At 40.3% G+C, this 26,577-nt stretch overlaps 2 protein-coding genes across 2 annotated transcripts in view; one reads left to right on the plus strand and one right to left on the minus strand.

Annotated features, from left to right (window-relative positions):
* Window positions 1–1,445, minus strand: part of LOC149447528 (uncharacterized) — a 97,005-nt gene extending 95,560 nt beyond the window's left edge. Inside the window, exon 1 of the mRNA XM_089652378.1 lies at window positions 1,296–1,445. Coding sequence (XP_089508504.1) covers window positions 1,296–1,330 — 35 coding nt within the window. The 5' untranslated portion in view covers window positions 1,331–1,445. The remainder of the gene's footprint in view (window positions 1–1,295) is intronic.
* Window positions 1–26,577, plus strand: part of LOC149447529 (long-chain fatty acid transport protein 2-like) — a 306,199-nt gene that overhangs the window by 23,022 nt on the left and 256,600 nt on the right. The gene's annotated exons all lie outside the window — the stretch shown is intronic.

The raw sequence follows: 26,577 nt of genomic DNA on the forward strand, positions 1-26,577 counted from the left end.
AAATGCCTGCAAATTAAGGGAATTCCTTGGGGATCCTCCAGTCACCAGAAGTAGTGTGCCATTGGAAAAAAATCCCCTCTATTACTTTTCTAGGATCAACCCAAATTTTGCAGGTTTTTACCTTCACTTTTGATAATAATGGTAAACAGGGCAAAAAGAGAGGGTTTATCTCCCTAACGGGGACACAGACTGCAATAATAATCTGACAGGTGTTCTAATCCACCTCCACTCTATCCAAATCTGAAAAAATGTTTGCCTTTAGTTATACTTTAAAGCTCGTCATACACCAGTAACATTATGTTTAAACATTTTAGCAGAACGTTCGTTTTAATTTTCTATTGGTTAGAGGAGTTAAATCAACATTACAACATGTTTTAACTGTAGTGACAAGAACAGTCAAAGGAGCAGGATGGAGATTTTTTTCTTGAACAAATGAATTTCTTTTATTCAGGAACAATCAGACATTTTATAATGAAACCTGATTATTTTGTCTGGAATTTACATGGTAGGTCTGGATGAAATGTATAGAAGCTTTCCCAAGCAGGCTATTTGATTCAGTGATGGCAAGAAAGCAGGTTCTGATGAGTAATTTTTCAGAATTTCCATGTCAAACATTCAAACAAAAATCTAACCTTGTATGGCCAGTTTTAGTGATACATTTTATTTGATAACTTACAAAGATGCCAGTTTTTGGGATAACTTAGATCCCTTCTTCAGGCTTTATAGAAATGTCATTCAATCTCCCAACTCTTTGCATGTCTTTGATGGCTAACTTGGTACCATACTCTACTACTATCAATCATTCATACAAATCATTATAGAAAACTCCAGTTGCTTGCAGCACAATGAGAAAGCATGAGGAGAGTTAAGCAATGTAGAAAATCCCAGCGCAGCAAAGCTGAAACTCCGCAAGCTTCTGCAAACTTCTGGATTGTCCTGTTTTGTGCAGATCTGTAAAAAACTGTCCCTTGCATGCTTTCTCAATCTACTGACTTTTACCACATTTTAGTATTCCTTTATATCCTGATTGCATGAACAATTGACTGTAATTGTTAAAAGTAGACTCAAGGATAACAAATATGTCTAAGAAAAAATTATGTTTTAAAATTATAAAATGGGAAAAAAAAGAAAATGTTTATATGTGTTGTATATAAATGCCCTGTCATTTATGGTAGGAAAGTCTATCTTTTGTAAAATATTTGATAATTTCTCAAATACCTCCATTTTTTCACTTCAATATTAAATGGCAGACAGTTAACTATAATAAGATTCAAATGAAAATGTAGTTGTCTTACCTCTTTGAAGGATTAGAATAGTGCCTGGGAGTCATGTTCTTGAACGTATTCCACTACTGTATGCTCCTCTGTACATTGACAGGACACATGTATTGTAACTCCGCAAGTCTTCAAATATAAACTGAACAGGTGTACCAAAGACTTGCAATGTCTAAAGGCAGGCGTGGCTCCTGTATAAACAAGTGTCATTTGTCATTACAGTATCTGTGATGTCCAGACAATGGAACTTAAAGGAAAGCTTGTTTCCTTGTGTCACTGTTCATGCGTCAGCTAACACAGAATTCAAATAGGGTGTACGTCTTAAGAAAATAACGCTCTTGATTTTATATTTTTAGCAAATGATTACACAAAGCATCACGACTGCGTATGGTACCTTAGCAAGTGCAGAGCTCCAATAAATCAGCAATTTTTTTATCGAAAAATTCCTGTTTTTATTATTGGAGATATCAGAGTAGACCTATCTAAGTGGACCTATCACTAAAACTCTTGCTTCGAGTGACTTGCATAAATATTCAGTCCCATTTTTTGCACTGTTAAACATTTGTAGCATTACAATCTGGATCTAAATCTTCATAGTTCTAATTTTTTTTAAATGTTATTTGGAGTAGTATTCTTTGCTGTAAAACCCCATACATAGGTCCTGAGGCAACCAGGTAATTAACTAGAAACCTAATTAGGTGACTGGAGTTCACCAGTTAAAGTATTACCAATACCCCAAAAAGGAAATACAGCTGTTTTCGGAACGCCCCCATGTTTGGTTGAGGGTCAAAAGAAGCCCCATGTAGAGTTGGATTATTAAATCTGATAATAAAAATAAAATCTGAACATTTCCCCCTCCCCTCCACCTGAGCACTGTTAAATGTATTATTAAAACACTATGCACACCAGCCTACCAAACCTTCCAGGGCAGCCTGTCTTAGTTGGAGCCTTTTCTTCTCTTTCATCACTAAGTGAGCTTGCTCTCTGCAGTTTAAATTTGAACATATCAATGATACCATAAAACATAAAGTGCAGCGCTAAGATATAGATATAAATAGATATAAACGCCTGAAGCTCAAGTGATAAAACTTAAAATAGGTGCACACGATCAATGATGTCCAAATATAATATGCAATAAAAGTTCAATTATGAGTGAAGAGGTATGATCAAGATAGTGAGTCTAGGTGGTGGCTCTAGTAATCCCAGTAGGCATATGATTCGGTGACATGCATAAAAATAGTAAAATTGCGCACTCACCAGATACGCAATTTATATGCGCAGTAATCACATCAAATATACCAGAGGTCCCCTATTATACTGGAAAGGATGCCGCTTGGAATGTGTAGACTCTTTCCTGGGTATGGGTAGCGGGATGGCGCCTTTAGGAGTCTTCTTAATAAGTAGGCTGCGGTGGGGGTCAGTAATGGATCACTCTCCTCTGGGCCTAGGGATGGTCACCTGGAGTCCTGGGGGATTAAATGCTCGGTACGGAGCAAAAGAATGGTGCCCATAGTGTAGTATGTCAAAATTATAAATAATTTTATTAATCAGCAAAATGAAAAAAGTATGAACACACATTCAATCACTAATCCAAATCCAAAAGGCCTTCGCCAATGAACATATGTTGTAGTATGCAATGGTAAATGCAGCATAAAAGCTGCCGTGAGCACTAACCAGCTGGGTATATATGATGGCCACCGGACCTTCATGATCCAGCGGCGTGACGTCCCAGAGCAATATGCTACCTATATCTTTGTTGCTTTAAGGATAGAAGCATCTATTAGCTGAGGATTTTGAACCTCCATTTGTTTTGATGGAGACGAAAAGGTCTATACTGTCTGGGTTTTCTCTTTTGTACTTGATGGTCCATCCTTTTCAATATCTTCAGTTTATATATAATGGGATATACTTACCATCATATCCCTTATATAATTTTTTATTTTTAGCTTAAGTACACATAGTGATCCCTGTGCATATATACTTTTTATGAGTTCAAACATACACTGCGATCCTCTTTGTATATATTGCAAAATCAGTCTGTTTTAGACTTATTTAAAATAGTTTCTTATCAACTATGCTGTCTATTGAGACCAGGATTATTACAAACGTGAATATAGGTACATTTTTTCATCTCCGTTTATCAACATTTAAAAACCATCAATATGTAGAGTATATCTATCAGATATAGCACATAATAGATTTTTTCCATATAAGATCTTTTTGATTGGAAGACTGAGGATACACAGTTATCATCCATGTATACACAGGCACATAGCCCATGTGAGGTTTCTGGTCTCTGAGTTTACCAAACAAATAATATACACATCTCTCCCTTTCTTTGGGATCATTTGGAGATTGCGATATATCTAACTCTCCCCATTTAAGCCATATCTTTTGCACAGGATCACTTTACTGAAAAGATCAGCATATAAATGTACTATTCCTGTACATTTAGTATACAGTCTTTTGTAGATAAATTATTTAGACAATAACTTCTGTCACCAGTTTTTGGATTTCTCAAGATTATTAGTGTCTTTTATGCAGACACTAGTATAATCCTTACACCAGTTATTTTTCAGCAGGTGACTTTTCCATCATTAAAACAACTGGCGTCTGTGACATATTTGATCCCTTTATAAGAAATCCATTTCTTACATACGAGATATTTGATCTTTCTCACTGCTTTTGGACAGGATTTCTCCACCACCCATTTTTTTAATTGTAACACATCACATTGCTGTTTGGCCTCAATAAGCCTATTTCCACTGTTATTATGACCAGGGTGGTTCCTTTGTATCAGATCTTTTTGTTCCAGTTATCTTAACAAGGGTTGGGAGATTCAGTCACCCCGTAGAGGATTATGAACCCTTGTGTTATCACCCCTGTCTTTAAACGGCAACATGATTGTTTAACAGTGGGGGTTCTATTATAGCAATTTTTGCATGTCTAGCGGGCCTTGTTAATTCTAGAACCAATCATGGCACAATCTCTACCGTCACCACATTTCAGGGACACAGTCAATCGAACTATGAAACAGATCATGAAGTGCAAATCAGTTTTTTCTGTTCACAACATGAATGACAGGGAAACCTTTGAAAATATATTTAGAACGTTACAACGGTTACTGTCCACCGAAATTCGCCTATGGTGGGACGCCGCATCTTTTGAAGAATATCTAAAAGAAAATAGAATTCCAAGGGGTTTAAGGATAAAAATGTTACCTTCTTTTCATATAGAGGATGAAGCCTTTCGATTTAGATGGACTCAAGTCCTGGATGAGTCTTCATTCAAACTGATGAGACTCATCATGGAACACAAGAAGCAGTGTCTCAACGCCCTAACAAAGGAGATCGCACAGTGTGAACAGAATTTGGAAATATTTTGTAGTCAATCTGACTTCCAAACAAGAGAAAATAGAATGACAAAATCTCTGAATGCTCAAGAAGAGGAAATAGTGCACAACAAACAAACCAAATTTCTCAGAGACAAGCCAGATTATGAGGAAGGCATTGTTTGTAAATGGGTTACACTGGGACCACAGAATAGATCACGTTTTTCAGGAAAATCCACCCATTCCATCTTAAGGACATCCTCTACACCAGCAACTACTCCCAAGAGAGTCAGTATTTCAGACACCGAGGGAGAAGCTACTGCTGCCTCCTCTTCTCTCTGCATGACCAGCATGAAGGACAGAAAGAGAAAATTGAAAGACACAGTTTTAGAAGATAATGACACACCCCAGCCAAAAAAGTACTATTTCCCCCAAAGAACAAGAGCAAAGGGGGACACAAATGCTTGATCAAGAAAAAAGAATAAGAGGGAGAAAGAGACATCAGAGACCAAAGAAGCCTTATCAATCTTCAGTCAATCTAGTCCTCAACTATTCTGATTACAAGTTATCAGTAGAAGAAGAAGCCATTTTATCAAGAGGATTACATTTTGCACCTTCACAGGATTTTGATTTGTTTTCTACTTTATTAGACAGTAAGGATTTTTTGCACAATGTCTCACCGTAAAGAAAATTTTTTTGCATATTGAATCATTGAATACTTCACATTTAACACACCAACATACAGTTCACCAGAACAAATTTTTTTTTCTAGACTTTTGTCTTTTACACGACATGAGCTCTCTTGATGACCAAGGTTTTTCAGGTATTTTGGACTCTGATGAGAATAAGATCCAAGAATGTTTAAATATCACCTCAACGCAATGGTCTAACCTGTATCCTATACAGTCCAGAGGAGAAAATTTGGATCTTTTCCAAAGATTAATTGAACAGGATCTAGTTGCCTTAGCACAGAAAGATGAAGGGTCTCCACAACCTCACAAATCGAATATAAACAAGCAAGAAAAAAAAGTCTTACAATCTTTGAAGAACAACAAGCATATCTTCATTAAAGAAGCATATAAAAGGGGTTGTGGTGTTAGTGTTGAATGCAACTTATTATCATCGGGAGGCCCTGTGATAACTCTGACATTTCAGTATAAGAACTCCTTGTGACAGATCCCACTCCCCATTACCAATAATAAGCTGAATGTATCACAGAAGAAGCCATCTGTTTGAATATCTTAAAGCTAGAGGAAGTGAAGAAACTAGTGCCAGGATCCCCAGTTATACCAATGTTTCATCACCTACCGAAGGTGCATAAAAACAAGTCACCTTTAAAAGGGAGAACCTCTAGGAAACCTTTGGACAGTTTTTTACAACCCATGATGACTCACCTGCCCTTCTATGTTCGAGACACAAAACATTTCATTAAAGAGGATTTTCCCTGGACCAAGAGTCTCAAATGGCTGACCTGTGACGTCAGGTACCTGTACTCCTGCATTCCACACAACCTAGGCCTGCAAGCTCTTAGATACCACATGAACCTGTATACTGAATATGATCCTGAGATGAAGTGGTTCATTCTTGAAAGTGTTTCTTTTTTGCTAAACCACAATTTTTTCCTATTTGATCAAAAGTACTATCTTCAAAAACAAGAAGCCATAATGAGCACTAGATTTGTGCCTAGCTATGCTAACCTTTATATGGGTAGCTGGGAAGAACAGTTCATCTATGGAACATCAAATCCTTACAGACATCTAATAAGAGCATATTTTCACTACATTGATGATCTGATTTTCATAGTACACAGGTACCTGACACTTGATGATTTCCTGAAGTATTTGAATACCAATAGATTTAATTTAGAATTCACTGGAGAAGAACTGAACACTATCTATTACTTGGTTATCACTTTACATAAAAAATTAGATATTACGTGCTTCTAGTTGCCATCCTCAACATGTGATTCAAGCCATCCCTAAAGGCCAATTAATTTGCTGGAAAAGAAACTGCTCTCTCTCTGAGGATTTTGAAGTTGAGGCCAAAAGGATGGAAAACATGTTTCTTGAACAAGGCTACAACAAACATGAGGTTAGCCAAGCATATCAACTGGTGAGGAACACACCATCTCTTGAGTGATAGGGGAACTTCCAACTTAAAAAAAGAAAATTGAAGCTGCTATGACATTGACTTTCTAGACTTTCTCTACATGCTATAGTAACCAATACCAAGAGATCACACGTATTATTTCTCGATACTTACCGCTGCTACATAGCAATCCAGATTCCAGAATCATCTTGTTGGACAAAGTAAAATTTATGGCCAGGAAAGCGAAAATGATTGGTAACATGATCTCCCCCAGTCTGTTTCTATCCAGTCCACCTAAACACACTTGACTACATTCCACAGGTTTTTTTTACCATTGCGACTCGCTGCTCCCAGTTGTCTGTTGGGAACTCTCATGTCCTAACATCCTGCACAAATGGCAAAACTCATATCATAAAACAACTTATAAAGTTGGCAAACTCAATATGTTATTTATGTCATCACTTGCCTTAGGTACAACTTACAGTATGTAGGCCACACTACAAGATGCTTGTGTGACAGGATGCAAAATCACCTGCTGAATATTAGAAAAGAAACTAACATCTTGAGACATTTTAGATTGCACCATGACTCTGACATTAGCTCCTTTAGGGCCCAAGTGATAGAACGTATAGATCCTCCCAAGCGAGGTGGCAATTGTTTTTCTTGCCCCTGCAAGAAGTAAGGTTTCCGGATATTTAAACTTGAGACATGGATAACAAAAGGGTTACATTTTGAATGGGGCGTCACTCATTATTATGACTAAGTAATTTCTATTTTTCTCTGTTCTGCTGGCTCCTCTGCTCTTTTTGCCTGTGTTTTGAGGCCGTAGTTCGATTTTTTTTCAGGGTGGGGGGGGGGGGGGGGAGGCTCTGTTTTTTGCTTTTTTTCTAGTCCTATATGATGTCCCCGATTAGGACAATCAATAATATACTCCAGCACACTTTCTTGTGCTACAGATTGTATTGTTTTTTTATTTTTATTTACTTTGCATAAAATGTTATTTTTCACACTTCACTTTTTTACACATATTTTATGTATCCATATTTTTTTTCCTTACATTTTACTTACGCCATACATTCTTGTATACCAACACACATTTTCAGACTCTTTCAAATATGGTTCTCACATTTTACTTCACACTTTGGTTTATTTGTCTGTTCTTTTTTTCCTTTTTCCTCAATATGTATTATAGTATTTTTCAATAATGATTTATTTTTACTTTCTCCCCCCCCCCCTTTCACTCTTCATTTTTTATTTGTTTTTGTCATTCACTTATTTTTATGTCTCATGTTTTCTTCCGTTTTCCTTCTTCAACTTCATCACATCCTTTTTAGCATACACCTATTTTTCACCATTCCATTCATGGCCAATGATGCGGATTAAAAGCTTGGAAAGCCTGTTGCCCTACACTCCCCTGTGATTAAGCCCCAGGAGGTGGGGAGAAACAAGTCAGAGGGCATGGCTGGTGTGATGGCTGAGGCTGAGGCCATCTCACACATCGCATCTAACGGGTGGGTAGAGCGGCGTCCTTTCTCCCTCTTCCCACTATGAGAAACCATGGTTCTATCTTGAGAAGCTCATCCATGAAAACGTATAAGAGGAACAGCCAAGAGACCAATGGAACAGCCTCAGGTGATCAGCAGAGATTCACAGCTCAAATCTGGGTATAAAAAGTTCCCTTGCAGTGCCCCTCTCCTCACACTACAAGGGTTAAATGTTTTTAAGTCTAGGAGTGCTGGAAAAAGGTAATACTCTATTCTGTGCTCCAGAATATGGAGATGAGTTATTACAGAAGACAAAAGCAAATAATTGGGCTGCTGAGGAGGCATTTGTAAGGGACATTGATGAGTCGACCCCAGGGACAGAATGGGAATGAGTGGCTTGTCTTTGTGACATTAACCCCAAGTCTAGTAAGCAGGCAAAAGATGTCTCCTGTACTTCCTCCAGTGGTGCAACCTGGTTGCTGCTGTCTCCCCTCTAAGCTGCTCAGTGGTAATCACATATTCACCCCCTTCACGTACAGTGCAGAGTCATCAGCCCTGCATTGTACAAGATGACGCTGAAGGACTATACATAGTCTTGAGCTTTGGGTAGATGAGGACACTGCCAAAGCAGAGGTTAGGAAAAATAATACTGCCTCTTGTTCTGTCTTCTAGACATACGTATTTAGCTCTTGCAGTTCAGGGGGGCCCACTGGCTTTCTATAAATGTATATTCTATGGTATTTCAGGTCTGGGTGTCTGGGGGTCAAATGGAAACTACTCACTTGGGTCTACTATGTTTTAGAGACAGAGACAATGGCATACACAGTGGCATACACTTAGCATTTTCTTGTGAGATCAAGAAGGACATTTTAGTTCATTTTCTACACATCTAACTAGTAACCTAATATTAGGATTAGTTTCTCTCTGGTTCTAGTTTCTTTGTCTAAGCAGCAGGTCTGAATGTGAAAGTACATCAGTGTACGTGAGGTGAAATGATGGAAAACAGTCAGTAAGATGCACAGTAAAGATGGAACCCATCTTTCTGCTGGCCCCTCCACCATACGCTGGTAGCAGTCTGACGGAAGGTACACCATGTACAATTCTTTATACGTGTTATGGACTTTTTCTACCGTTCTAAGGTAAAGATCAAAAGCTGGCTAAATAAAGACCATTAGGATTGACTTCTGCCTCTGCCTGAAATAGTAATGAGAAAAACAATAATGGAATATTCAAATGTTTTTTTTCTGTCAACTATAATACCTAAAGTATGATAGTTCTGAAGGCTCAAGGCTTTCTACCTTCATACATTCTATACATGAAGGTAAAAAACCTTCTGTGTGCAGCAGCATTACCAGTTCTCCCTAAAACTTATCTGAGCCCCATCTCAATCCAGCGATGTGCACAAGAGCCTTGTCTCTCCTTCCTCATTAGCTGAGATAGCAATCACAGCCACTGTGCAAATGAGGAGAGAGCAGGGGTGGGGCCAAGCCACGCTCCATATGTGAATGGACACATAGAGCAGCAGCTCGGGAGTGAGTCTGTTTGGGTGCCCCCATAGCTAGCTGCATGCTATGGGGACACTAGGCAGGAGGGAGGGGCCTGGAGCTCCTGTGGGGGACCTGAGAAATTAACCTTTTAATATAACTTCAAGGCTGTATTTGGACCAGGAGAATTAACTCAACTCCCCTTTGAGTGTCAAGAAGGATATCATTCTATCTTTTCCTGACTGGCAATAGTTACACTGGAATGTTCTTTGCTTTTCTCTGGACCAAAGGTGCAGGAGTTTGGAGAAGTTGAACTTCATGGGCAATGGTCACTTTATTTCAACATTATCCTCTTTTCAAACCTCTATAGGTCTTCAGGGGTTCTAATCAATATATTTTTATATTTTTTTTCTTCACATCAGAATTCTGTTGAAGGGCTCTAAGACCAAATAGAGTTCAGAAGAGGATGACGAGTTGCTTCTTTTCAAAGGGTGACAGAAATTGCAACCATAATTGTTCTTCTATCAGTTCAGATCATTTACAGATGGAAGAGGCTCTTCTCTGTTAATGTTTTTGGCTTGCAGTGGCTGTCCTAAAGAGGGACATGCCATGGAATACCATACAATGCCTAAATTGCTGACAAAGAACTCTAGGGTGATGGCTAGGAATCTGTAGGTGTCTCTTACAGTTGATAATGTGTCCATGAGTTTTGCATAAAACACTGAACTAGTAGTGGTGTTGACAGGGGGTTTACCACAGAAAACCAGCTGAATGAGTCAGAAGGATGATCTAAATCTAATTCCGACACTATTGTATGATCTGAAGCATGGTATTGTGTTGTTTAAAGCATTCTATGTATACAGGAAGAAACCAAATATGCTGGGCCTATGGAACTTGTTTGAAAAAGTTGAAGTGGGTTTTATCAGGCTGTATATTTAAAGAATAAGTTCACTTTTGGGTAACTTGTTACTTTGGAACAGGCCCCCCTGCTCCCCCCTGATTTCCCCCTTCCCTATTACATTGGGCAGGGGATCTTCTCCTCACACCCGCTGTCAAATTTTAAAAAATTGTGGGGCTCCACTCACACAGCCGTGTCATTCATTCACAGTGTTCTGTGAATGAATTAGCTACAAGTCTGCTCTACCACCACTTGCAAATGACTTGTTCTCATTGGACTACCAGAGTGCTAGTGAGCACCCTCATAGTTCATTGTGTTAAAAACTGTTAATATAAACCTATAATACCCAGTGCTTCTTTGAATTGCACCAAATATTAATCATTATACTCACAATCAAATAAAAAAACAATCACATTATACTCACAATCACATAAACAAATAAGTGTCCATATGCAATCCAAAATGCTTCTAGTGAATCCTCATTCAATCAAAAAGTGCTTGTGCTGCTAGTAGTGCATTAGAATTAGCAATATTCAGCGTGTCACTCTAATTACATGTTCTGCCAACACCATCTGCCGGGAGAACTCACCAGATATACAAGGCCATCTGGAGTGAGTGGGTCACAATGCACCTTATCCCCTTCAGGGATCACTTATGCATGGGTCAGATCAATAGTATACTTTCCAATTCCATGGAAATCTAAAGGAGGAAGAAGAGCTCCAATAATGTAAAAACCTCATTTTATTTAAGACTTCCACATACATTTAACAATAGATATGCTCACATTTTAAGGCTCAATCAGCCGTGCACCAGGTATACAACATTTCAGTGGGCTACGGTTCCGCTTCACTCTCATCAGTGAGAACGCCGTCCGTGTATCTGGTCAAACAGAGTCTCTCAACACTTCTGGGTATCCCATTCAGCCTGACGTCATTTCCTGTACCTCTGCCTTGACATACGTTTCGGCGTGATGACGTCCACAGGAGACGTTACAGCTGCAGTGTAAAAAAATTATAAATGCACTTTTTTTTTTAATCTGCAAAGTCATGCATATTTTTATTTCAATAAAAGGTAAACGTGGCCTCTACACATACTGTGGGTACAGCAACCATTCTCATATTATACTGTGATTAGTAGTTCTGCCACCAGGTAGTAGCATTATGTGTAATTCTCGCATAATGTATTGATCCTATTGGAACTAATATGTTATGATGCAATTTCCTGTCTGTGTTTTTTGACCTTCAATAAAAATAAGGGCTCAGGTACAAGTCCAGCAACATCCGGATTGCTTAAGGGTCATATTTGCAGTAGCTTTCAAACAGGTTGTGGGCCCAGCTACAGCCAAAGTACTGCCGCAGTAATGGATACAGCTCATAGTTACAGCAAAATTGCCTCTGAATATAAAAAGGTCAGAAAGCGTATACAGTATGATAGCTGCCAACAGTGATTTATGAAAATTTTCAGTTGCTAATCTGACAAACCAGAATTACCAGTCCTGGAAGTTTTAAAGTGAAGATATGGCTGATAAGAGGGAACATAGTCATGTATCCAAGAACCCAGAACAAACCCACCTACATATGAGTGAACAGAGGAAAACTAAAAAGCTCAAAGTACTATATCCTTAGCTATAGATGATGATCAAATTGTGCAAGTGTGAAACTGCAAAAAAAAAAGAGTTAGACAGTATATGAGAGAGCATTAAAAGGTAGTTTTTAGAAGGCTATACCAATTGAAGCTAATAAAAGGCCACCACATGCAGAGCTATATAAGATGCACTTTAGACATGGTAGAATGTCTGTCTTTGCGGTATAAGACAAGAAATAAAACTTTTATATAGCAGCACTGCTACTCAGTGTCTCCCTGACAGTTATGGGAAACTTGGTACAGCACTTGATGCTCAGCCAGATGATGTGTGTACCCTGGAATATGTTAGGCAAGCTTCTAGATACAGCCCAAATTCCCAAAAAGTTGGGACATTGTAAAACTGAAAGATTTGCAAATCTCATAAACCCATATTTTATTCACAATAGAAAAACAAAAAAACCTATCAAATGTTCAAACTGAGAAAATGTACCATTTTAAGAAAAAATAAGTTAATTTTGAAACCGATGGCAGCAACACGTCTCAAAAAAGAAGGGACAGGGCAACAAAAAGCTGGTAAAGTAAGTGATACTAAGGCCCCATGTACACGGGACACTTCTGAATGAAGGAAACTGACTGCTGGAAAACGTAGGTTAAAAAATGTCTGTTTAGCCGCGTTTGCATAACACGTTGAAAAGTGGTAAATTATTAACTATTTCAGACTGTTTTAGAGAAATACAGAGAGTAGAAGCAGAGACAGCAGTATGTGTTGAGATTAGCTTAGGTGTGAGTTGCTCATTAACATTTCTTTTGTGTCCAAGGGTGGGAAAGGTGTCTGGTGGTGTAAATCATTAAGGCCACCTGGCAGGGGGTCTTCATGAGGAATTTGAGGTGTGAATGGACATTAACATATCTTTTGTTTCCAAGGGTGGGAGAGGTCTGAGGTGTGAATGGGTTATTGCAATGTGTGACAAGCTTGGTAGGAACATCCCGTGTTAAGTGTTTTGTCTATCTGAGTATGCTGAAAATGCTTTGCATGCATTTTTCATAATGAAAAAAGGCTCTAGACAGCATTGGGAACTGGAAGAGTTAAGAAAAAATTTTCAAATACAAAATGATTATACACGCGATTTGCCATGTTTAGCTATGTTTACAAGTGTTTTGCGTTTGAAACGCTGATAAAATCGACTGCTGAAAGCAAGTTTTCTGCGTTCAAAAAAAACGACTGTAAACTCAAATGCCTGTAAACGACTGTAAACGAAGATATGTACATAGACACATAGGAAAACATTAGGGAGAGTTCAGGGGCTGCTGAAAAAAACGCTGAACAGCTCCTGAACATGAGTTTATCAGCTGCAGTGTACTGTACATGAGCCCTAATAAGGAAGAGCTGGAAGAACATTTTGCAACTAATTAGGTTAATTGGCAATAGCTCAGTAACATGACTGGGTATAAAAAGGGCATTTTGGAGAGTCAGAGCGTCTCAGAAGTAAAGATGGGCAGAGATTCACCAACCTGTGAAAAGGTGCTTCTAAAAATGGTATACCAATTTCAGAATTATTTTCTACGAGGTAAAATTGCAAAGACTTTCAATGTATCATTTACTGTACAAAATGGCAAAAGATTCTGAAAATCTGGAGAAATCTGTGTGCAAAGGGACAAGGCTGAAGTGCAATACTGGATGTCCGTGATCTTCAGACCCTCAGATGGCGCAGCATTAAATGCTGAAAGATATATCCAGGTTTTTAGAGCAGTATATGATCCTATCCTCTTTTGTCTGCAGGGATATTGTACAATGATCTTTTAACTGAACTATGTTTTTTGTGACACATTGTCAAAATAAAGTATTAGTGATCTTATCAATATGTGTACATAGTTTCAGGACCGTAAGATTTTGGAACGCCAAAAGAATAAATTTTTTTGTTTTTAAAGTTCGTACACTTCAGTTGCTGTAACTAAGCCATTTCATGAAATAATTGGCAAAAAGCTAGATCCATTTGTTGTTTGTTGATAAGAACTAATATTTTGACTCAAACCAAAAAAAAAAAAAAAAGAGTTTTAAGTTCTTAATCAGATGATACACGCAATTAAAAACATGGGACAAATACAGTCAGGTCCATAAATATTGGGACATCGACACAATTCTAACATTTCTGGCTCTATACACCACCACAATGGATTTGAAATTAAACGAACAAGATGTGCTTTAACTGCAGACTGTCAGCTTTAATTTGAGGGTATTTACATCCAAATCAGGTGAACGGTGTAGGAATTACAACAGTTTGCATATGTGCCTCCCACTTGATAAGGGACCAAAAGTAATGGGACAGAATAATAATCATAAATCAAACTTTCACTTTTTAATACTTGGTTGCAAATCCTTTGCAGTCAATTACAGCCTGAAGTCTGGAACGCATAGACATCACCAGACGCTGGGTTTCATCCCTGGTGATGCTCTGCCAGGCCTCTACTGCAACTGTCTTCAGTTCCTGCTTGTTCTTGGGGCATTTTCCCTTCAGTTTTGTCTTCAGCAAGTGAAATGCATGCTCAATCGGATTCAGGTCAGGTGACTGACTTGGCCATTGCATAACATTCCATTTCTTTCCCTTAAAAAACTCTTTGGTTGCTTTTGCAGTATGCTTTGGGTCATTGTCCATCTGCACTGTGAAGCGGCGTCCAATGAGTTGTGAAGCATTTGGCTGAATATGAGCAGATAATATTGCCTGAAACACTTCAGAATTCATCCGGCTGCTTCTGTCAGCAGTCACATCATCAATAAATACAAGAGAACCAGTTCCATTGGCAGCCATAAATGCCCACGCCATGACACTACCACCACCATGCTTCACTGATGAGATGGTATGCTTAGGATCATGAGCAGTTCCTTTCCTTCTCCATACTCTTCTCTTCCCATCACTCTGGTACAAGTTGATCTCGGTCTCATCTGTCCATAGGATGTTGTTCCAGAACTGTGAAGGCTTTTTTAGATGTCGTTTGGCAAACTCTAATCTGGCCTTCCTGTTTTTGAGGCTCACCAATGGTTTACATCTTGTGGTGAACCCTCTGTATTCACTCTGGTGAAGTCTTCTCTTGATTGTTGACTTTGACACACATACACCTACCTCCTGGAGAGTGTTCTTGATCTGGCCAACTGTTGTGAAAGGTGTTTTCTTCAGCAGGGAAAGAATTCTTCGGTCATCCACCACAGTTGTTTTCCGCCGTCTTCCGGGTCTTTTGGTGTTGCTGAGCTCACCGGTGCGTTCCTTCTTTTTAAGAATGTTCCAAACAGATGTTTTGGCCACGCCTAATGTTTTTTCTATCTCTCTGATGGGTTTGTTTTGTTTTTTCAGCCTAATGATGGCTTGCTTCACTGATAGTGACAGCTCTTTGGATCTCATCTTGAGAGTTCACAGCAACAGATTCCAAATGCAAATGGCACACTTGAAATGAACTCTGGACCTTTTATCTGCTCATTGTAATTGGGATAATGAGGGAATAACACGCACCTGGCCATGGACCAGCTGGGAAGCCAATTGTCCCATTACTTTTGGTCCCTTAACAAGTGGGAGGCACATATGCAAACTGTTGTATTTCCTACATCGTTCACATGATTTGGATGTAAATACCCTCAAATTAAAGCTGACAGTCTGCAGTTAAAGCACATATTGTTTGTTTCATTTCAAATCCATTGTGGTGGTGTATAGAGCCAAAAATGTTAGAATTGTGTCGATGTCCCAATATTTATGGACCTGACTGTACGTCCCTTGGTCCTCAAAGGGTTAAAGTCCATTTGTACTTCCTCTTTTCTTTTTGACTATGATCCTATCCAGATGACATTTTTTCAGGGAAGGCCTTGCATATGAAAAAGAAGGGAAAGGGGGAAGATAGGGAAGCTGGGGAGTCCACAATAGTCAATGAAGGGAAGAAAATGAGGTGCCACCAGAGTATTCTGAAAGAGTGCTACCTAAAACATATAGCAAAAACCAAGAGAAATGAAAATAGGCTGCACACCTAAAAGGCTAACCTCAAAGCATTTTTATGGTAAATGGCATTCACAGTAAAAACATTGCATCGGAGACCTAGTGTGCACATCCCATATTAAGGGCCCCCCACCCCCGGCATGAAAGGACCTTCCAACCCGGACACAAACCGATGGTGAGGGTGTCCCCTGGGTACAAACCACATCCGTGCCTCCCCGATGGACACCAGCTACCCCCCCTAAAGGAAAGGCCTTGCATATTTCAGTAAGACAATATTAAACTGCATACTGCATCTATGACAACTGCATGGCTTCATAGTAAAAGAGTCCGGCTGCATAACTGGCCTGATTGCAATTCAGACTTTTCATCAATTGAAAATATTTGGCGCATGTTAAAGCGAAAAATACGAAAAAGAAGACCCAGGACTGTTGAGCAGTTATCTTATATCAGGCAAGAATGGGACAATTTTCCTTTCCCACAACTCTAGCAACTGGTCTCCCCAGTTCCCAGACGTTTAATGAGTGTGGTTAAAAGAAGTGCTACACTGTGGTAAACATGGCCCTGTCCCAACTTTTTTTTGAGATGTGTTGCTGCCATCACTTTCAAAGTTGCCTACATTTTCTCAGTGTGAACATTTTGATACTTTTTTTTATATTCTATTGTGTCTAACAATATGGGTTTATGAGATTTGAAAATCATTGCATTCTGTTTGGGTAGATTTTACACAGCGTCCCAACTTTTTTGGAATTGGGGTTGTAGATAGAAATGAAAATGGTCTTCTTAGTGGAGATTCTGCACTTAGAACTGATGACCTCAGTAAAAGTAAAATGCAAGAGGAACGTGTTTTTTGTGCAAAAAGGGAAACTGCAGAATTTGGAAAAGATAGGATAAATCAACAAAAGAGACAAATTTAAACTGCAAAAGGTCAGAGATGAAACTCACATATTAAGCATGCCTTTGACTCCATTTCACTCCAAAGAGGTTGCCTCATCATTTTTTCACCTGGTGCATTGACCCTGACTCCACCAGTCATATAGCTTGATCAAAGCAAGAATGAATTACAACAGATAATGGACAGTATATGGTACCAGAAGAAACAGTGGAAATAGACAGTATTTGGTCATTGCCCTTTATCCCAATCACAAGGAAGATACTTATCATAAAAAAACATATGTTCCTATTCTTGAAAGTAACCTCCTGTCAATTAGGAAGTTTACCAAGCAGGGAAATTGTAGTCCCAATCACAGGTAATAATAAACACAAAAGGAAGCCACACAGTAGTCAGAAAATTAAGTGATGCTAGCTGTCCCCTTTCAGAAGTACAGCTATGTAAAACAGTAATATTCTGACTCAGATTGTTGTGATAGCAATTTATCCCTTGTGAGACCTCTCTGCCTAGCCTGTATAAGCAGGTATAAGCAGATATAATCACTGTGGGCAATCCTTATCAGATAGCTTGAACTCACCAATACTGTGTTCATCCAGAAGTTGCTTTATTCTGTACATGTGAAACAGGATACAGCAGAATGAATGGTTTCCAGTATTATGCGGTCAAAAGATGATACTTTCTGTAGCGTACTATGCAGAATACATGTGTCCCTGTTACATGTGGTCTGTTAGCTGCATCCATGACACAGGAAGTGATGTACTCAAGAAGAAGGGAGGAGCTTCATATACAAAGGAACTGTGTCATAGATCTCAGGGAGGCAACATGAAAAACAAATGCATTACCAAATAAGACCACTGGATGGCAGCATTACTAACTATAGGAATGTCCATAGGAAATGGTACAAAAAATAAACTATATGAATTCTCATGTACATTAACATAAATATTAACTGTGTAACAGCATAAGTAAACATAAGTGGTTATACTATTTAAAATCCAGTAATACACTGTCTCATCCTGCTCTGCACATGCTCAGTTGCTCTATATTTTTAGGCAGTGCGCCAAATTTGTAGAGGCAGATCTCCTTGCAGCCTAAATATTTACTACTGCTCAGGGGCTCTGGGCTTAAGCAAAAAGAAGAAACAGGAACAATGCTGGGGGCAATTTACAGCACCACTGATTTTGGTAACATAATTAAAAAGGAATGTATGTTTCTTGCTAAAAAACATTATTTTTTTTATCAGGTTGTTATGGGTAAAGTTCCGCTTTAACTTCAAAGACATTTTTAGAAACAAAATATAGACATGCAAGGACTACCCTGAATGCAATTGAGTTTAAGTGTGTTTGGTGGATCTGCGCTCACCACATTGCATTCTCTCCCGCACACTGAAAAAGGATTTGGTGGGATTTTAGAATAATGTGATAAGACTGCAGTCCTTTTGAGAAGCACATATACATATACACTGCTCAAAAAAATTAAAGGAACACTTTGAAAACACACTGGATCTCAATGGGGAAAAATATCATGCTGGATATCTATACTGATATGGACTGGGTAATGTGTTAGGAACGTAAGGATGCCCCATCATTTGATGGAAATGAAAATGATCAACCTACAGAGGACTGAATTCAAAGACACCCCAAAAATAAAAATGAAAAAATGATGCAGCAGGCTAGTCCATTTTGCTGAAATTTCTTGTAGCAACTCAAAATGACACTCAATAGTTTGTATGACCCCCACATGCTTGTATGTATGCCTGACAACGTTGGGACATGCTCCTAATGAGATGATGGATGGTGTCCTGGGGTATTTCCTCCCAGATCTGGATCAGGGCATCGCTGAGCTCCTGGACAGTCTGAAGTGCAATCTGGCAGCATCAGATGGACCAGAAGGGTTCTATTGGATTTAGGTCAGGTGAGCGTGGGGGCCATTCAATGGTATCAATTCCTTCATCCTCCAGGAAATGCCTGCATACTCTCGCCACATGAGGCCTGGCATTGGCGTGTACCAGAAGGAACCCAGGACCTACTGCACCAGTGTAGGGTCTGACAATGGGCTCAAGGATTTCATTCCAATACCTAATGGCAGTCAGGGTGCCATTATCTAGCCTGTAGCGGTCTGTGTGTCCCCCCATGGATATGCCTGCCCAGACAACTGACCCACCACCAAAACGGTCATGCTGAACGATGTTAAAGGCAGAATAGCATTCACCATGGTTTCTCCAGACCCTTTCACGTCTGTCACATGTGCTCAGGGTGAAGCTGCTCTCATCTGTGAAAAGCACAGGGCGCCAGTGGTGGACCTGCCAATTCTGGTGTTCAATGGCAAATGCCAATCGAGCTCTGTTGTTTTCGGGCAGTGAGCACAGGGCCCACTAGAAGACGTTGGGCCCTTAGGTCACCCTCATGAAGTCTGTTTTTGATTGTTTGGTCAGAGACATTCACACTAGTGGCCTGCTGGAGGTCATTTTGTACTGCTAAGGCAGTGCTCATGTTGTTCCTCCTTGCACAAAGGAGCAGATACTGGTCCTGCTGATGGGTTAAGGACCTTCTCCGGCCCTGTCCAGCTCTCCTAGAGTAACTGCCTGTCTCCTGGATTCTCCTCCATGCTCTTGAGACTTTGCTGGGAGACACAGCAAACCTTCTGGCAATGGCACGTATTGATGTGCCATCCTGGAGGAGTTGGACTGCCTGTGCAACCTCTGTAAGGTCCAGGTATCGCTTCATGCTACAAGTAGTGACACTGACCCTAGCCAAATGCAAAACTAGTGAAAAACAGAAAAGATGAGTAGGGAAAAAATGTCAGTGGCCTCCACCTGTAAAACCATTCCTGTTTTGGGGGGTCATCTCATTGTTGCCCATCTAGTGCACCTGTTGTTAATTTCATTAGCACCAAAGCAGCTGAAACTGATTAACGACCCCCTCTGCTACTTAACTGACCAGATCAATATCCCAGGAGTTTAATTGACTTGAGGCTATACTCTGATTAAGTGTCCCTTTAATTTTTGTGAGCAGTGCAGTTGAGCTGAATTTTATTGTAAAGTAGTAGGTAATAGGTAAAAGATAATACAATCAAGCCCAGAACTGGTTGCAGACGTCAAGATTTTGGTGTGCCTAGATAAGAAAAAAAAAAAGGTTGACAATATGATGATCATGATCAATTGGTATAATAGGTGATTGAATGATGAATCTGCACCATAATTAGACTGCTCTTGCAAAAAAAATGCCCTGTAGAGATGATTTTTTTCCGTGACCAAAAGACATAGCCATTTTAATGTCTAGTAGTAGTTGGTCACATTTCATTTGACTGGACTAGTTTGTCTAAGCCTTGATCTGAGATAAAAAGTATAACAATCTTGTCATATTTTAGCTTTTTTTTTTTTTTTTTTCTTTTTTTTACCAAGACATTGACATGTTTTGTTTCCGAGTTCCCAGTTGCCCAGGTTTACAGAAACTCTCAAGTATACCCCACCCAGTTTAAACATACTACCCACCCATTGTTTTTTATTGCAAACTTGCAGCACAGGTTTTGTGCAGAATTTCAAATATTCAGAATTTTCAAGACTAGCGTTAGGAAAAAAGTTTATTTAAAACCTGCTGGGTACCAAATACGTAGTTAAGTGTAATGACGTGTATGTCACCTTTTGTTTCACTGGATGTGTTTTTTTTTTTCCAATTTACACTTTTTTTTATGCCATGAAATATAGCTTTTGCTATTCATTCAGAGCCCCCTTAGGAGACTTTTGACTCTTTTATACTCAAGTCACACTGTCTGCCCTTCCTCTCCATTTGTCCATGCACAGAAAGCCTTGTATTCTGTAAACCACTTACAGAATACAAAGCATTAAGTGGTTGGATGGGCACAGAGGAGGGGATGAGAAACAGAATAGACAGAATAGCAACATAAAATTCAAAAGAAATGCATGTCTAACAAATTAATCCGATTGAAAATCTGTAAAGGGAGCTGAAAGTTCGAGTTGCCAAACATCAGCCACCAAACCTTAATGACTTGGAGAGGATCTGCCAAGAGGAATGGGCCAAAATCCCTCCTGAGATGTGTGCAAACCTGGTGGCCAACTACAGGAAACGTCTGACCTCTGTGATTGCCAACAAGGGATTTGCCACCAAGTACTAAGTCATGTTTTGTGAAGAGGATCAAATACGTATTTCCCTCATGAACATGCAAATCAGTGCATCATTTGTTAGACATGCTGGCTGAGGGAAGGAGGTTCTCACCCAAGATTTGACGGTACATTGCCCCGTCCATTGTCCCTTTGATGCGGTGCAGTTATCCTGTCCCCTTAGCAGAAAAACACCCCCAAAGCAGAATGTTTCCACCACCATGTTTGACAGTTGGGATGGTGTTTTAGGGGTCATAGGCAGCATTCCTCCTCCTCCAAACACAGCGAGTTGAGTTGATGCCAAAGAGCTCGATTTTGGTCTCCTCTGACCACAACACTTTCAACCAGTCCTCCTCTGCATCATTCAGATGTTCAGTGGCAAACTTCAGACAGGCCTGGACATGTGTTTTCTTGAGCAGAGGGACCTTGTGGGCACTGCAGGATTTCAATCCTTGTCGGCGTAGTGTGTTACCAATTGTTTTCTTAGTGACTGTGATCCCAGCTGCCTGGAGATCATTGACAAGATCCTCACGTGTAGTTCTGGGATGATTACTCACTGTTCTCCTGATTGACTTTCCACGAGGTGAGATCTTGCATGGTGCACCAGACCTAGGGAGACTGACAGTTGTTTTGTGTTTCTTCCATTTGCGAATGATTGTACCAACTGTTGCCACCTTCTCACCAAGCTGCTTGGCGATAGTTTGGTAGCCCAGTCCAGCCTTGTGTAGGTCTACAATCTTGTCCCTGACATCCTTGGACAGCTCTTTGGTCTTTGCCATGGTGGAGAGTTTGAAATCTGATTGTTTGATTGCTCCTGTAGACAGGTGTCTTTCATACAGGTAACAAAATGAGATTAGCAGCACTCCCTTTAAGAGACTGCTTCTAATCTGATCGATTTTTAGACTGATCATTTCTTTGTGAGTGGGCAAACATTCAAAATCAGCAGGGGGATCAAATACTTATTTCCTTCACTGTATATATATATATATATATATACACACACACACACACACACACACACACACATATACAGTGCTCAGCATAAATGAGTACACACCAACAGATTTGTCAGAAAACCTTTACTTTTGTTTCAGAATCGACATTTTCTATGGGACACTATACTACAAAATACTCCCACACAAATGTGGGCCATTGATTGCAAACAAGATTTGTTAATTTGCACGCTCAAAAAAGTATTTTTCCTAACAAATTCATTCAAGACCATGTTGCAAAAATGAATACACCCCAATGAAAGTCTGGAGGAGCAAAGCTAAATTTTAGATAACAAAATCCTAATTAACAAGAATTCAACTACAGGTGAGACTAATTATTCATTAAACAGGTGTCCACAGAGAGTTGATTATAAAGGGCGTTACTTAAGAAAGAAAACCCCTTCACATTTCATGCTGTCAGCAATGGCACCACATGGAAGAGAAATGTCACAAGGCCTGAGAAAGAAAATAATTTCTTTACAAAAGAAAGGTGAAGGCCTCCCCGTTTCTGTCCCTATGTCCAAACTTCACTCCCTTCAGAAATCTTTCCTGCATTTTATTTGGCACAACAAGCGGCATAGAATTGCACGTTCTGTTTTGCTCTCCCTGCATTCTAGGGGGGCTTGGGGGACCGGATATAGTAACCTACTACTATGCAACTCACCTTCGTTTTCTCATGTCATGGTCCACTCATTATCCTCCCAACACATGGACTGAGATTGAATCTTTGCAGCTTTCTCCGGCCCATCCTTGCTCCCTCCTTTGGTCGACCTCAGCAGTGGATGTCTCTTCCTTTTGCCACCTATTCCTTGGTCCCATGCACTTTTATCTGACTGTTTGGCAGAAATGTAAGGCTAAATCTACACTGGTCTCTGACTGTTCCCCACTGACAAATACCCTCTATAACACTAATCTCCCAGACAATATGGCTGTGTCCCGGATGTCTCCTTGGGTTGCAGCCAACCTTTTCTAACTGTGTCACATGGTACACCCGGTGACTCGGAAATTACATTCATTGTCAGATCTCCAGAAAAAAGCTCTTCTACCATCCCAACACTTATATATTTACCTTCAAATACGCCACTTCTTTTCTACCTTGTCACCCTCATTGATCCTGGGGAAGCCTACTCCCTTTGAACGTTTATGTATACAGGGTCCACACCAAAGGGGTATTATTTCTAACACATATAAACATCTTATGGATGCCCTCTCCTTATCCAATGACACTCACCTTTACATGCGTAAGTGGTCTCATTTCTTACAATGTGACATTGATTTGTTAATGTGAAAGAAAATTTGGGAAAAACGCACCTAGATCTTCTGTCTGTGTGGTCTTTAAGGAAAATACATACAAGATCATGATGTTGTGGTACAAAATGCCTGAAGTTCTTCACGCTTGCAACCCGAGTGCTTTTCCTGCCTGCTGGCGATGTGGTAAAGACCTTGGTTCTCTCTACCATATTTTTTGGACATGCAGTTCCATTACTCACTTTTGGGAAGATGTTTTTTCCTTGTTACAAACGCTATTGCATACCTCTCTCCCATTTGAACCACTATATTTTTTGCTAAGTCTACCATTCCCGGGACTATCTAAATCATCCAGGAAACTTTCTGTACATGTCCTGACCATGGCTAGGAGAAGCATTCCTATGTGTTGGCTATCCTCTACTCCCCCTTCAATGCCGATCTTATACAAAATGATTGCTGATGTAAGACAGATGGAGTATTTGACTGCCCTACATAGTTGTTCGCTTGCTGTGTTTGAGGCAGTATGGTGCCCATGGGATACCTTCATTTCTTCTTTACCAGCTCAAAATGTAAGGTCCTAATACCCTCTTCTGTTATTTTATGACATTGCTTGTCCTGAACCTATGCAGTTTTACTATCGATGTACCTTTCGGTTATGTTTCCTTTTTTTTTCTTTTTCAAACATACTGTTTGAATATTTACACGAAAACCAATAAAAATTGTTAATACAAAAAAAAGAAAGGTAAAGGCTACAAGAAGATCAGCAAAGCTTTACTTATCAGTCAGAATACTGTAGCAAAAGTGATACAAAAAATTAACAAAGATGGAACTGTAAGCATCTCACAGAGATATCCAGGCCTTGACAGGAGTGTCTTCTGATGAGAAGGGTTGAAGAAAATCGTCATGCAAGTTCACTCTGCATTTAACTAAAGAAGTAGAACGCCAAACTGGGGTTATTGTGTCCTGTGGCACAATACGGCATACAATGCAGATGAAAGGCATGCATGGGTGTCATCCATGAAGGAAGCCTCTCCTAAAGCTACTACTGGGATTCTATACTCTGGATTGATGTGACCAAGATACTTGTTTTTGGAACTGATGGCTTCAAAAATGTATGGTGTGGCAAAGGTGTGGAGTAGATAGAAAAATGCATGGTGTCTACAGTGAAAAAAAGTGGTGGCAGCATCCTTCTGTGGGGCTGCATGAGTGCTGCTGGAGTTGGGGAGCTACATTTCATTGATGGTATCATGAATTCACAGATGTACTGCTCTAAAATCGAAAGAGAAGATGCTACCATCACTCCGTGCCCTTGGTCGTTGTGCACTTTTTCAGCATGACATTGATCCAAAACACACATCAAAAGCAACTGTTGCATTTCTAAAGAAGAACAGGGTGAAAGTGATTCAGTGGCCAAGTATATCTCCTGATCTTAACCCAATCGAACACCTATGGGGAATTATGAAGAGACAAGTTGAACATCACTCTCCATCCAGCATCAAGGCTCTAAAAGAGGTCGTTCTTAAGGAATGCCGATGTTGCAATATGTCGCCAACTTGTTCATTCCATGCCTAGAAGACTTGGTGCTGTCCTTACAAATTATGGAGGTCATACAAAATACTAGATGTAGTAGTTTTTGGTGTGGGGTGTTCATTTTTGCATCAATTAATTTAAGTTAAACTGAAGATTTTGCAATCTAAGTTATATTATTAACCTTACTTTCATGTAATGAGCTAAACAAATGTTCTAAAAAACTCAGTTTTGTCGGAGTGCGCATGCACGGAATCTCCGGTCCATGCATGTCCGCCTGAGGCTCCGTTGCATAGTGAGAGAAGCAGCATCTCTGACACTGCTCCCTGTCCACCCATGGTACACAAACCCCTCTTCTTCATAAACTGCACCCAGGGAACCTGTTAAGATGGTCCGGGGAGCCGCAAAACACCAGCCCCAGGCAAAACCAATTAAGGAAGCCCTGGCTCGGGCCTCATCCAAAATGGCCGCCGGCTCCACAGCACAGACACACTCTCTCTCCTTTGCAGCCCTGCATCCGGATCCTGCACAAAGCATATCTCATGGTGAGTCTGACAATGACTTGGGGACACCACGCTCATGCCCTACTCCTGACCCTGCACAACATGACCTTCTCAAGCAATTTGAGAAAATGCTGCACAGGGCCCTAAAACAGACCTCAGACCATATAACGGGCAAACTATCTAAAGAAATCCATGAACTGGGAGTCCGTACATCTGAGCTAGAACATAGGGTGGACAACCTAGATGCCGCTGTACACACACAGTCAGACGAATTTGAGGCATTACATGATGAAAACCTAACTCTCCAATCCCGCTTGGAGGACTTTGAAAACAGAGCCCGCCTCTTCAACATTCGTATGTGCGCCCCCCCCCTGAAACCATTACTGATGTCCTCTCTATGGTCACTGCCTTTTTCCAATAACTGACACCTACCATCCTGATTGAACCCCTTGAACTGGACAGGTTACACTGCTCCCTAGCTCCACGCAGACCAGACAGCCCATCCCGCGATATAAATTTCACTATTTCCACACCAAAGAACAAATACTCCAGGCGGCCCGCAACACTGGAACCCTAACCTTCCAAGGGCACACATACCAATTATTTCAAGGCCTGTGTCCCGCCACCATTGCCAAAGCAGGGCCATGCAACCCCATCTGCAGCTTCTGCAACAACATGGTATAGCATACCGCTGGAACTTTCCTTTTGCTGTCCGCTTCTCCTACCAAACCCGTGACTACATCTGCAGATCCCCAGAGGAGCTACTCGACACACTCCGCCACCTTCAGCTCCAACCTCCCCTGGTCACTCCTGAAGGATCACACAGAAGATCTGCTTCTTGTTCACCCAAGAAAACCCACCTTACAACATCGGCAGCTGGTCAACTCAGCACAAACTAGCACGGATGCTTCTTATCTCCGGCTCCTGCCTTTCAAGATTCAATGAAATGAAGTCCTTTCCGGTTGCTTCCACCTTCTCAAGCCCTATCTTGGACCAAGTCGGCACCCGGGACTTGAACACCCTGCCTCTCAATTTCCTCACGTCTCTGCCGATCCCTAATTCCACAGAGAACAATCTAGGAGGACCCCAGTTCTGGCCCTAAATCCCAGGGTGGCCCCTCTCACAAGCACCCTCCTGCAGCCTGGCGCTCCCGGCCTTTTTCCCAAGTTATTCAGCTC

This window comes from Staurois parvus, unplaced genomic scaffold (assembly GCF_062004578.1).
Source record: "Staurois parvus isolate SC_StPar_1 unplaced genomic scaffold, SC_StPar_1.0 ptg000682l, whole genome shotgun sequence".
Taxonomy (NCBI): Eukaryota; Metazoa; Chordata; class Amphibia; order Anura; family Ranidae; genus Staurois; species Staurois parvus.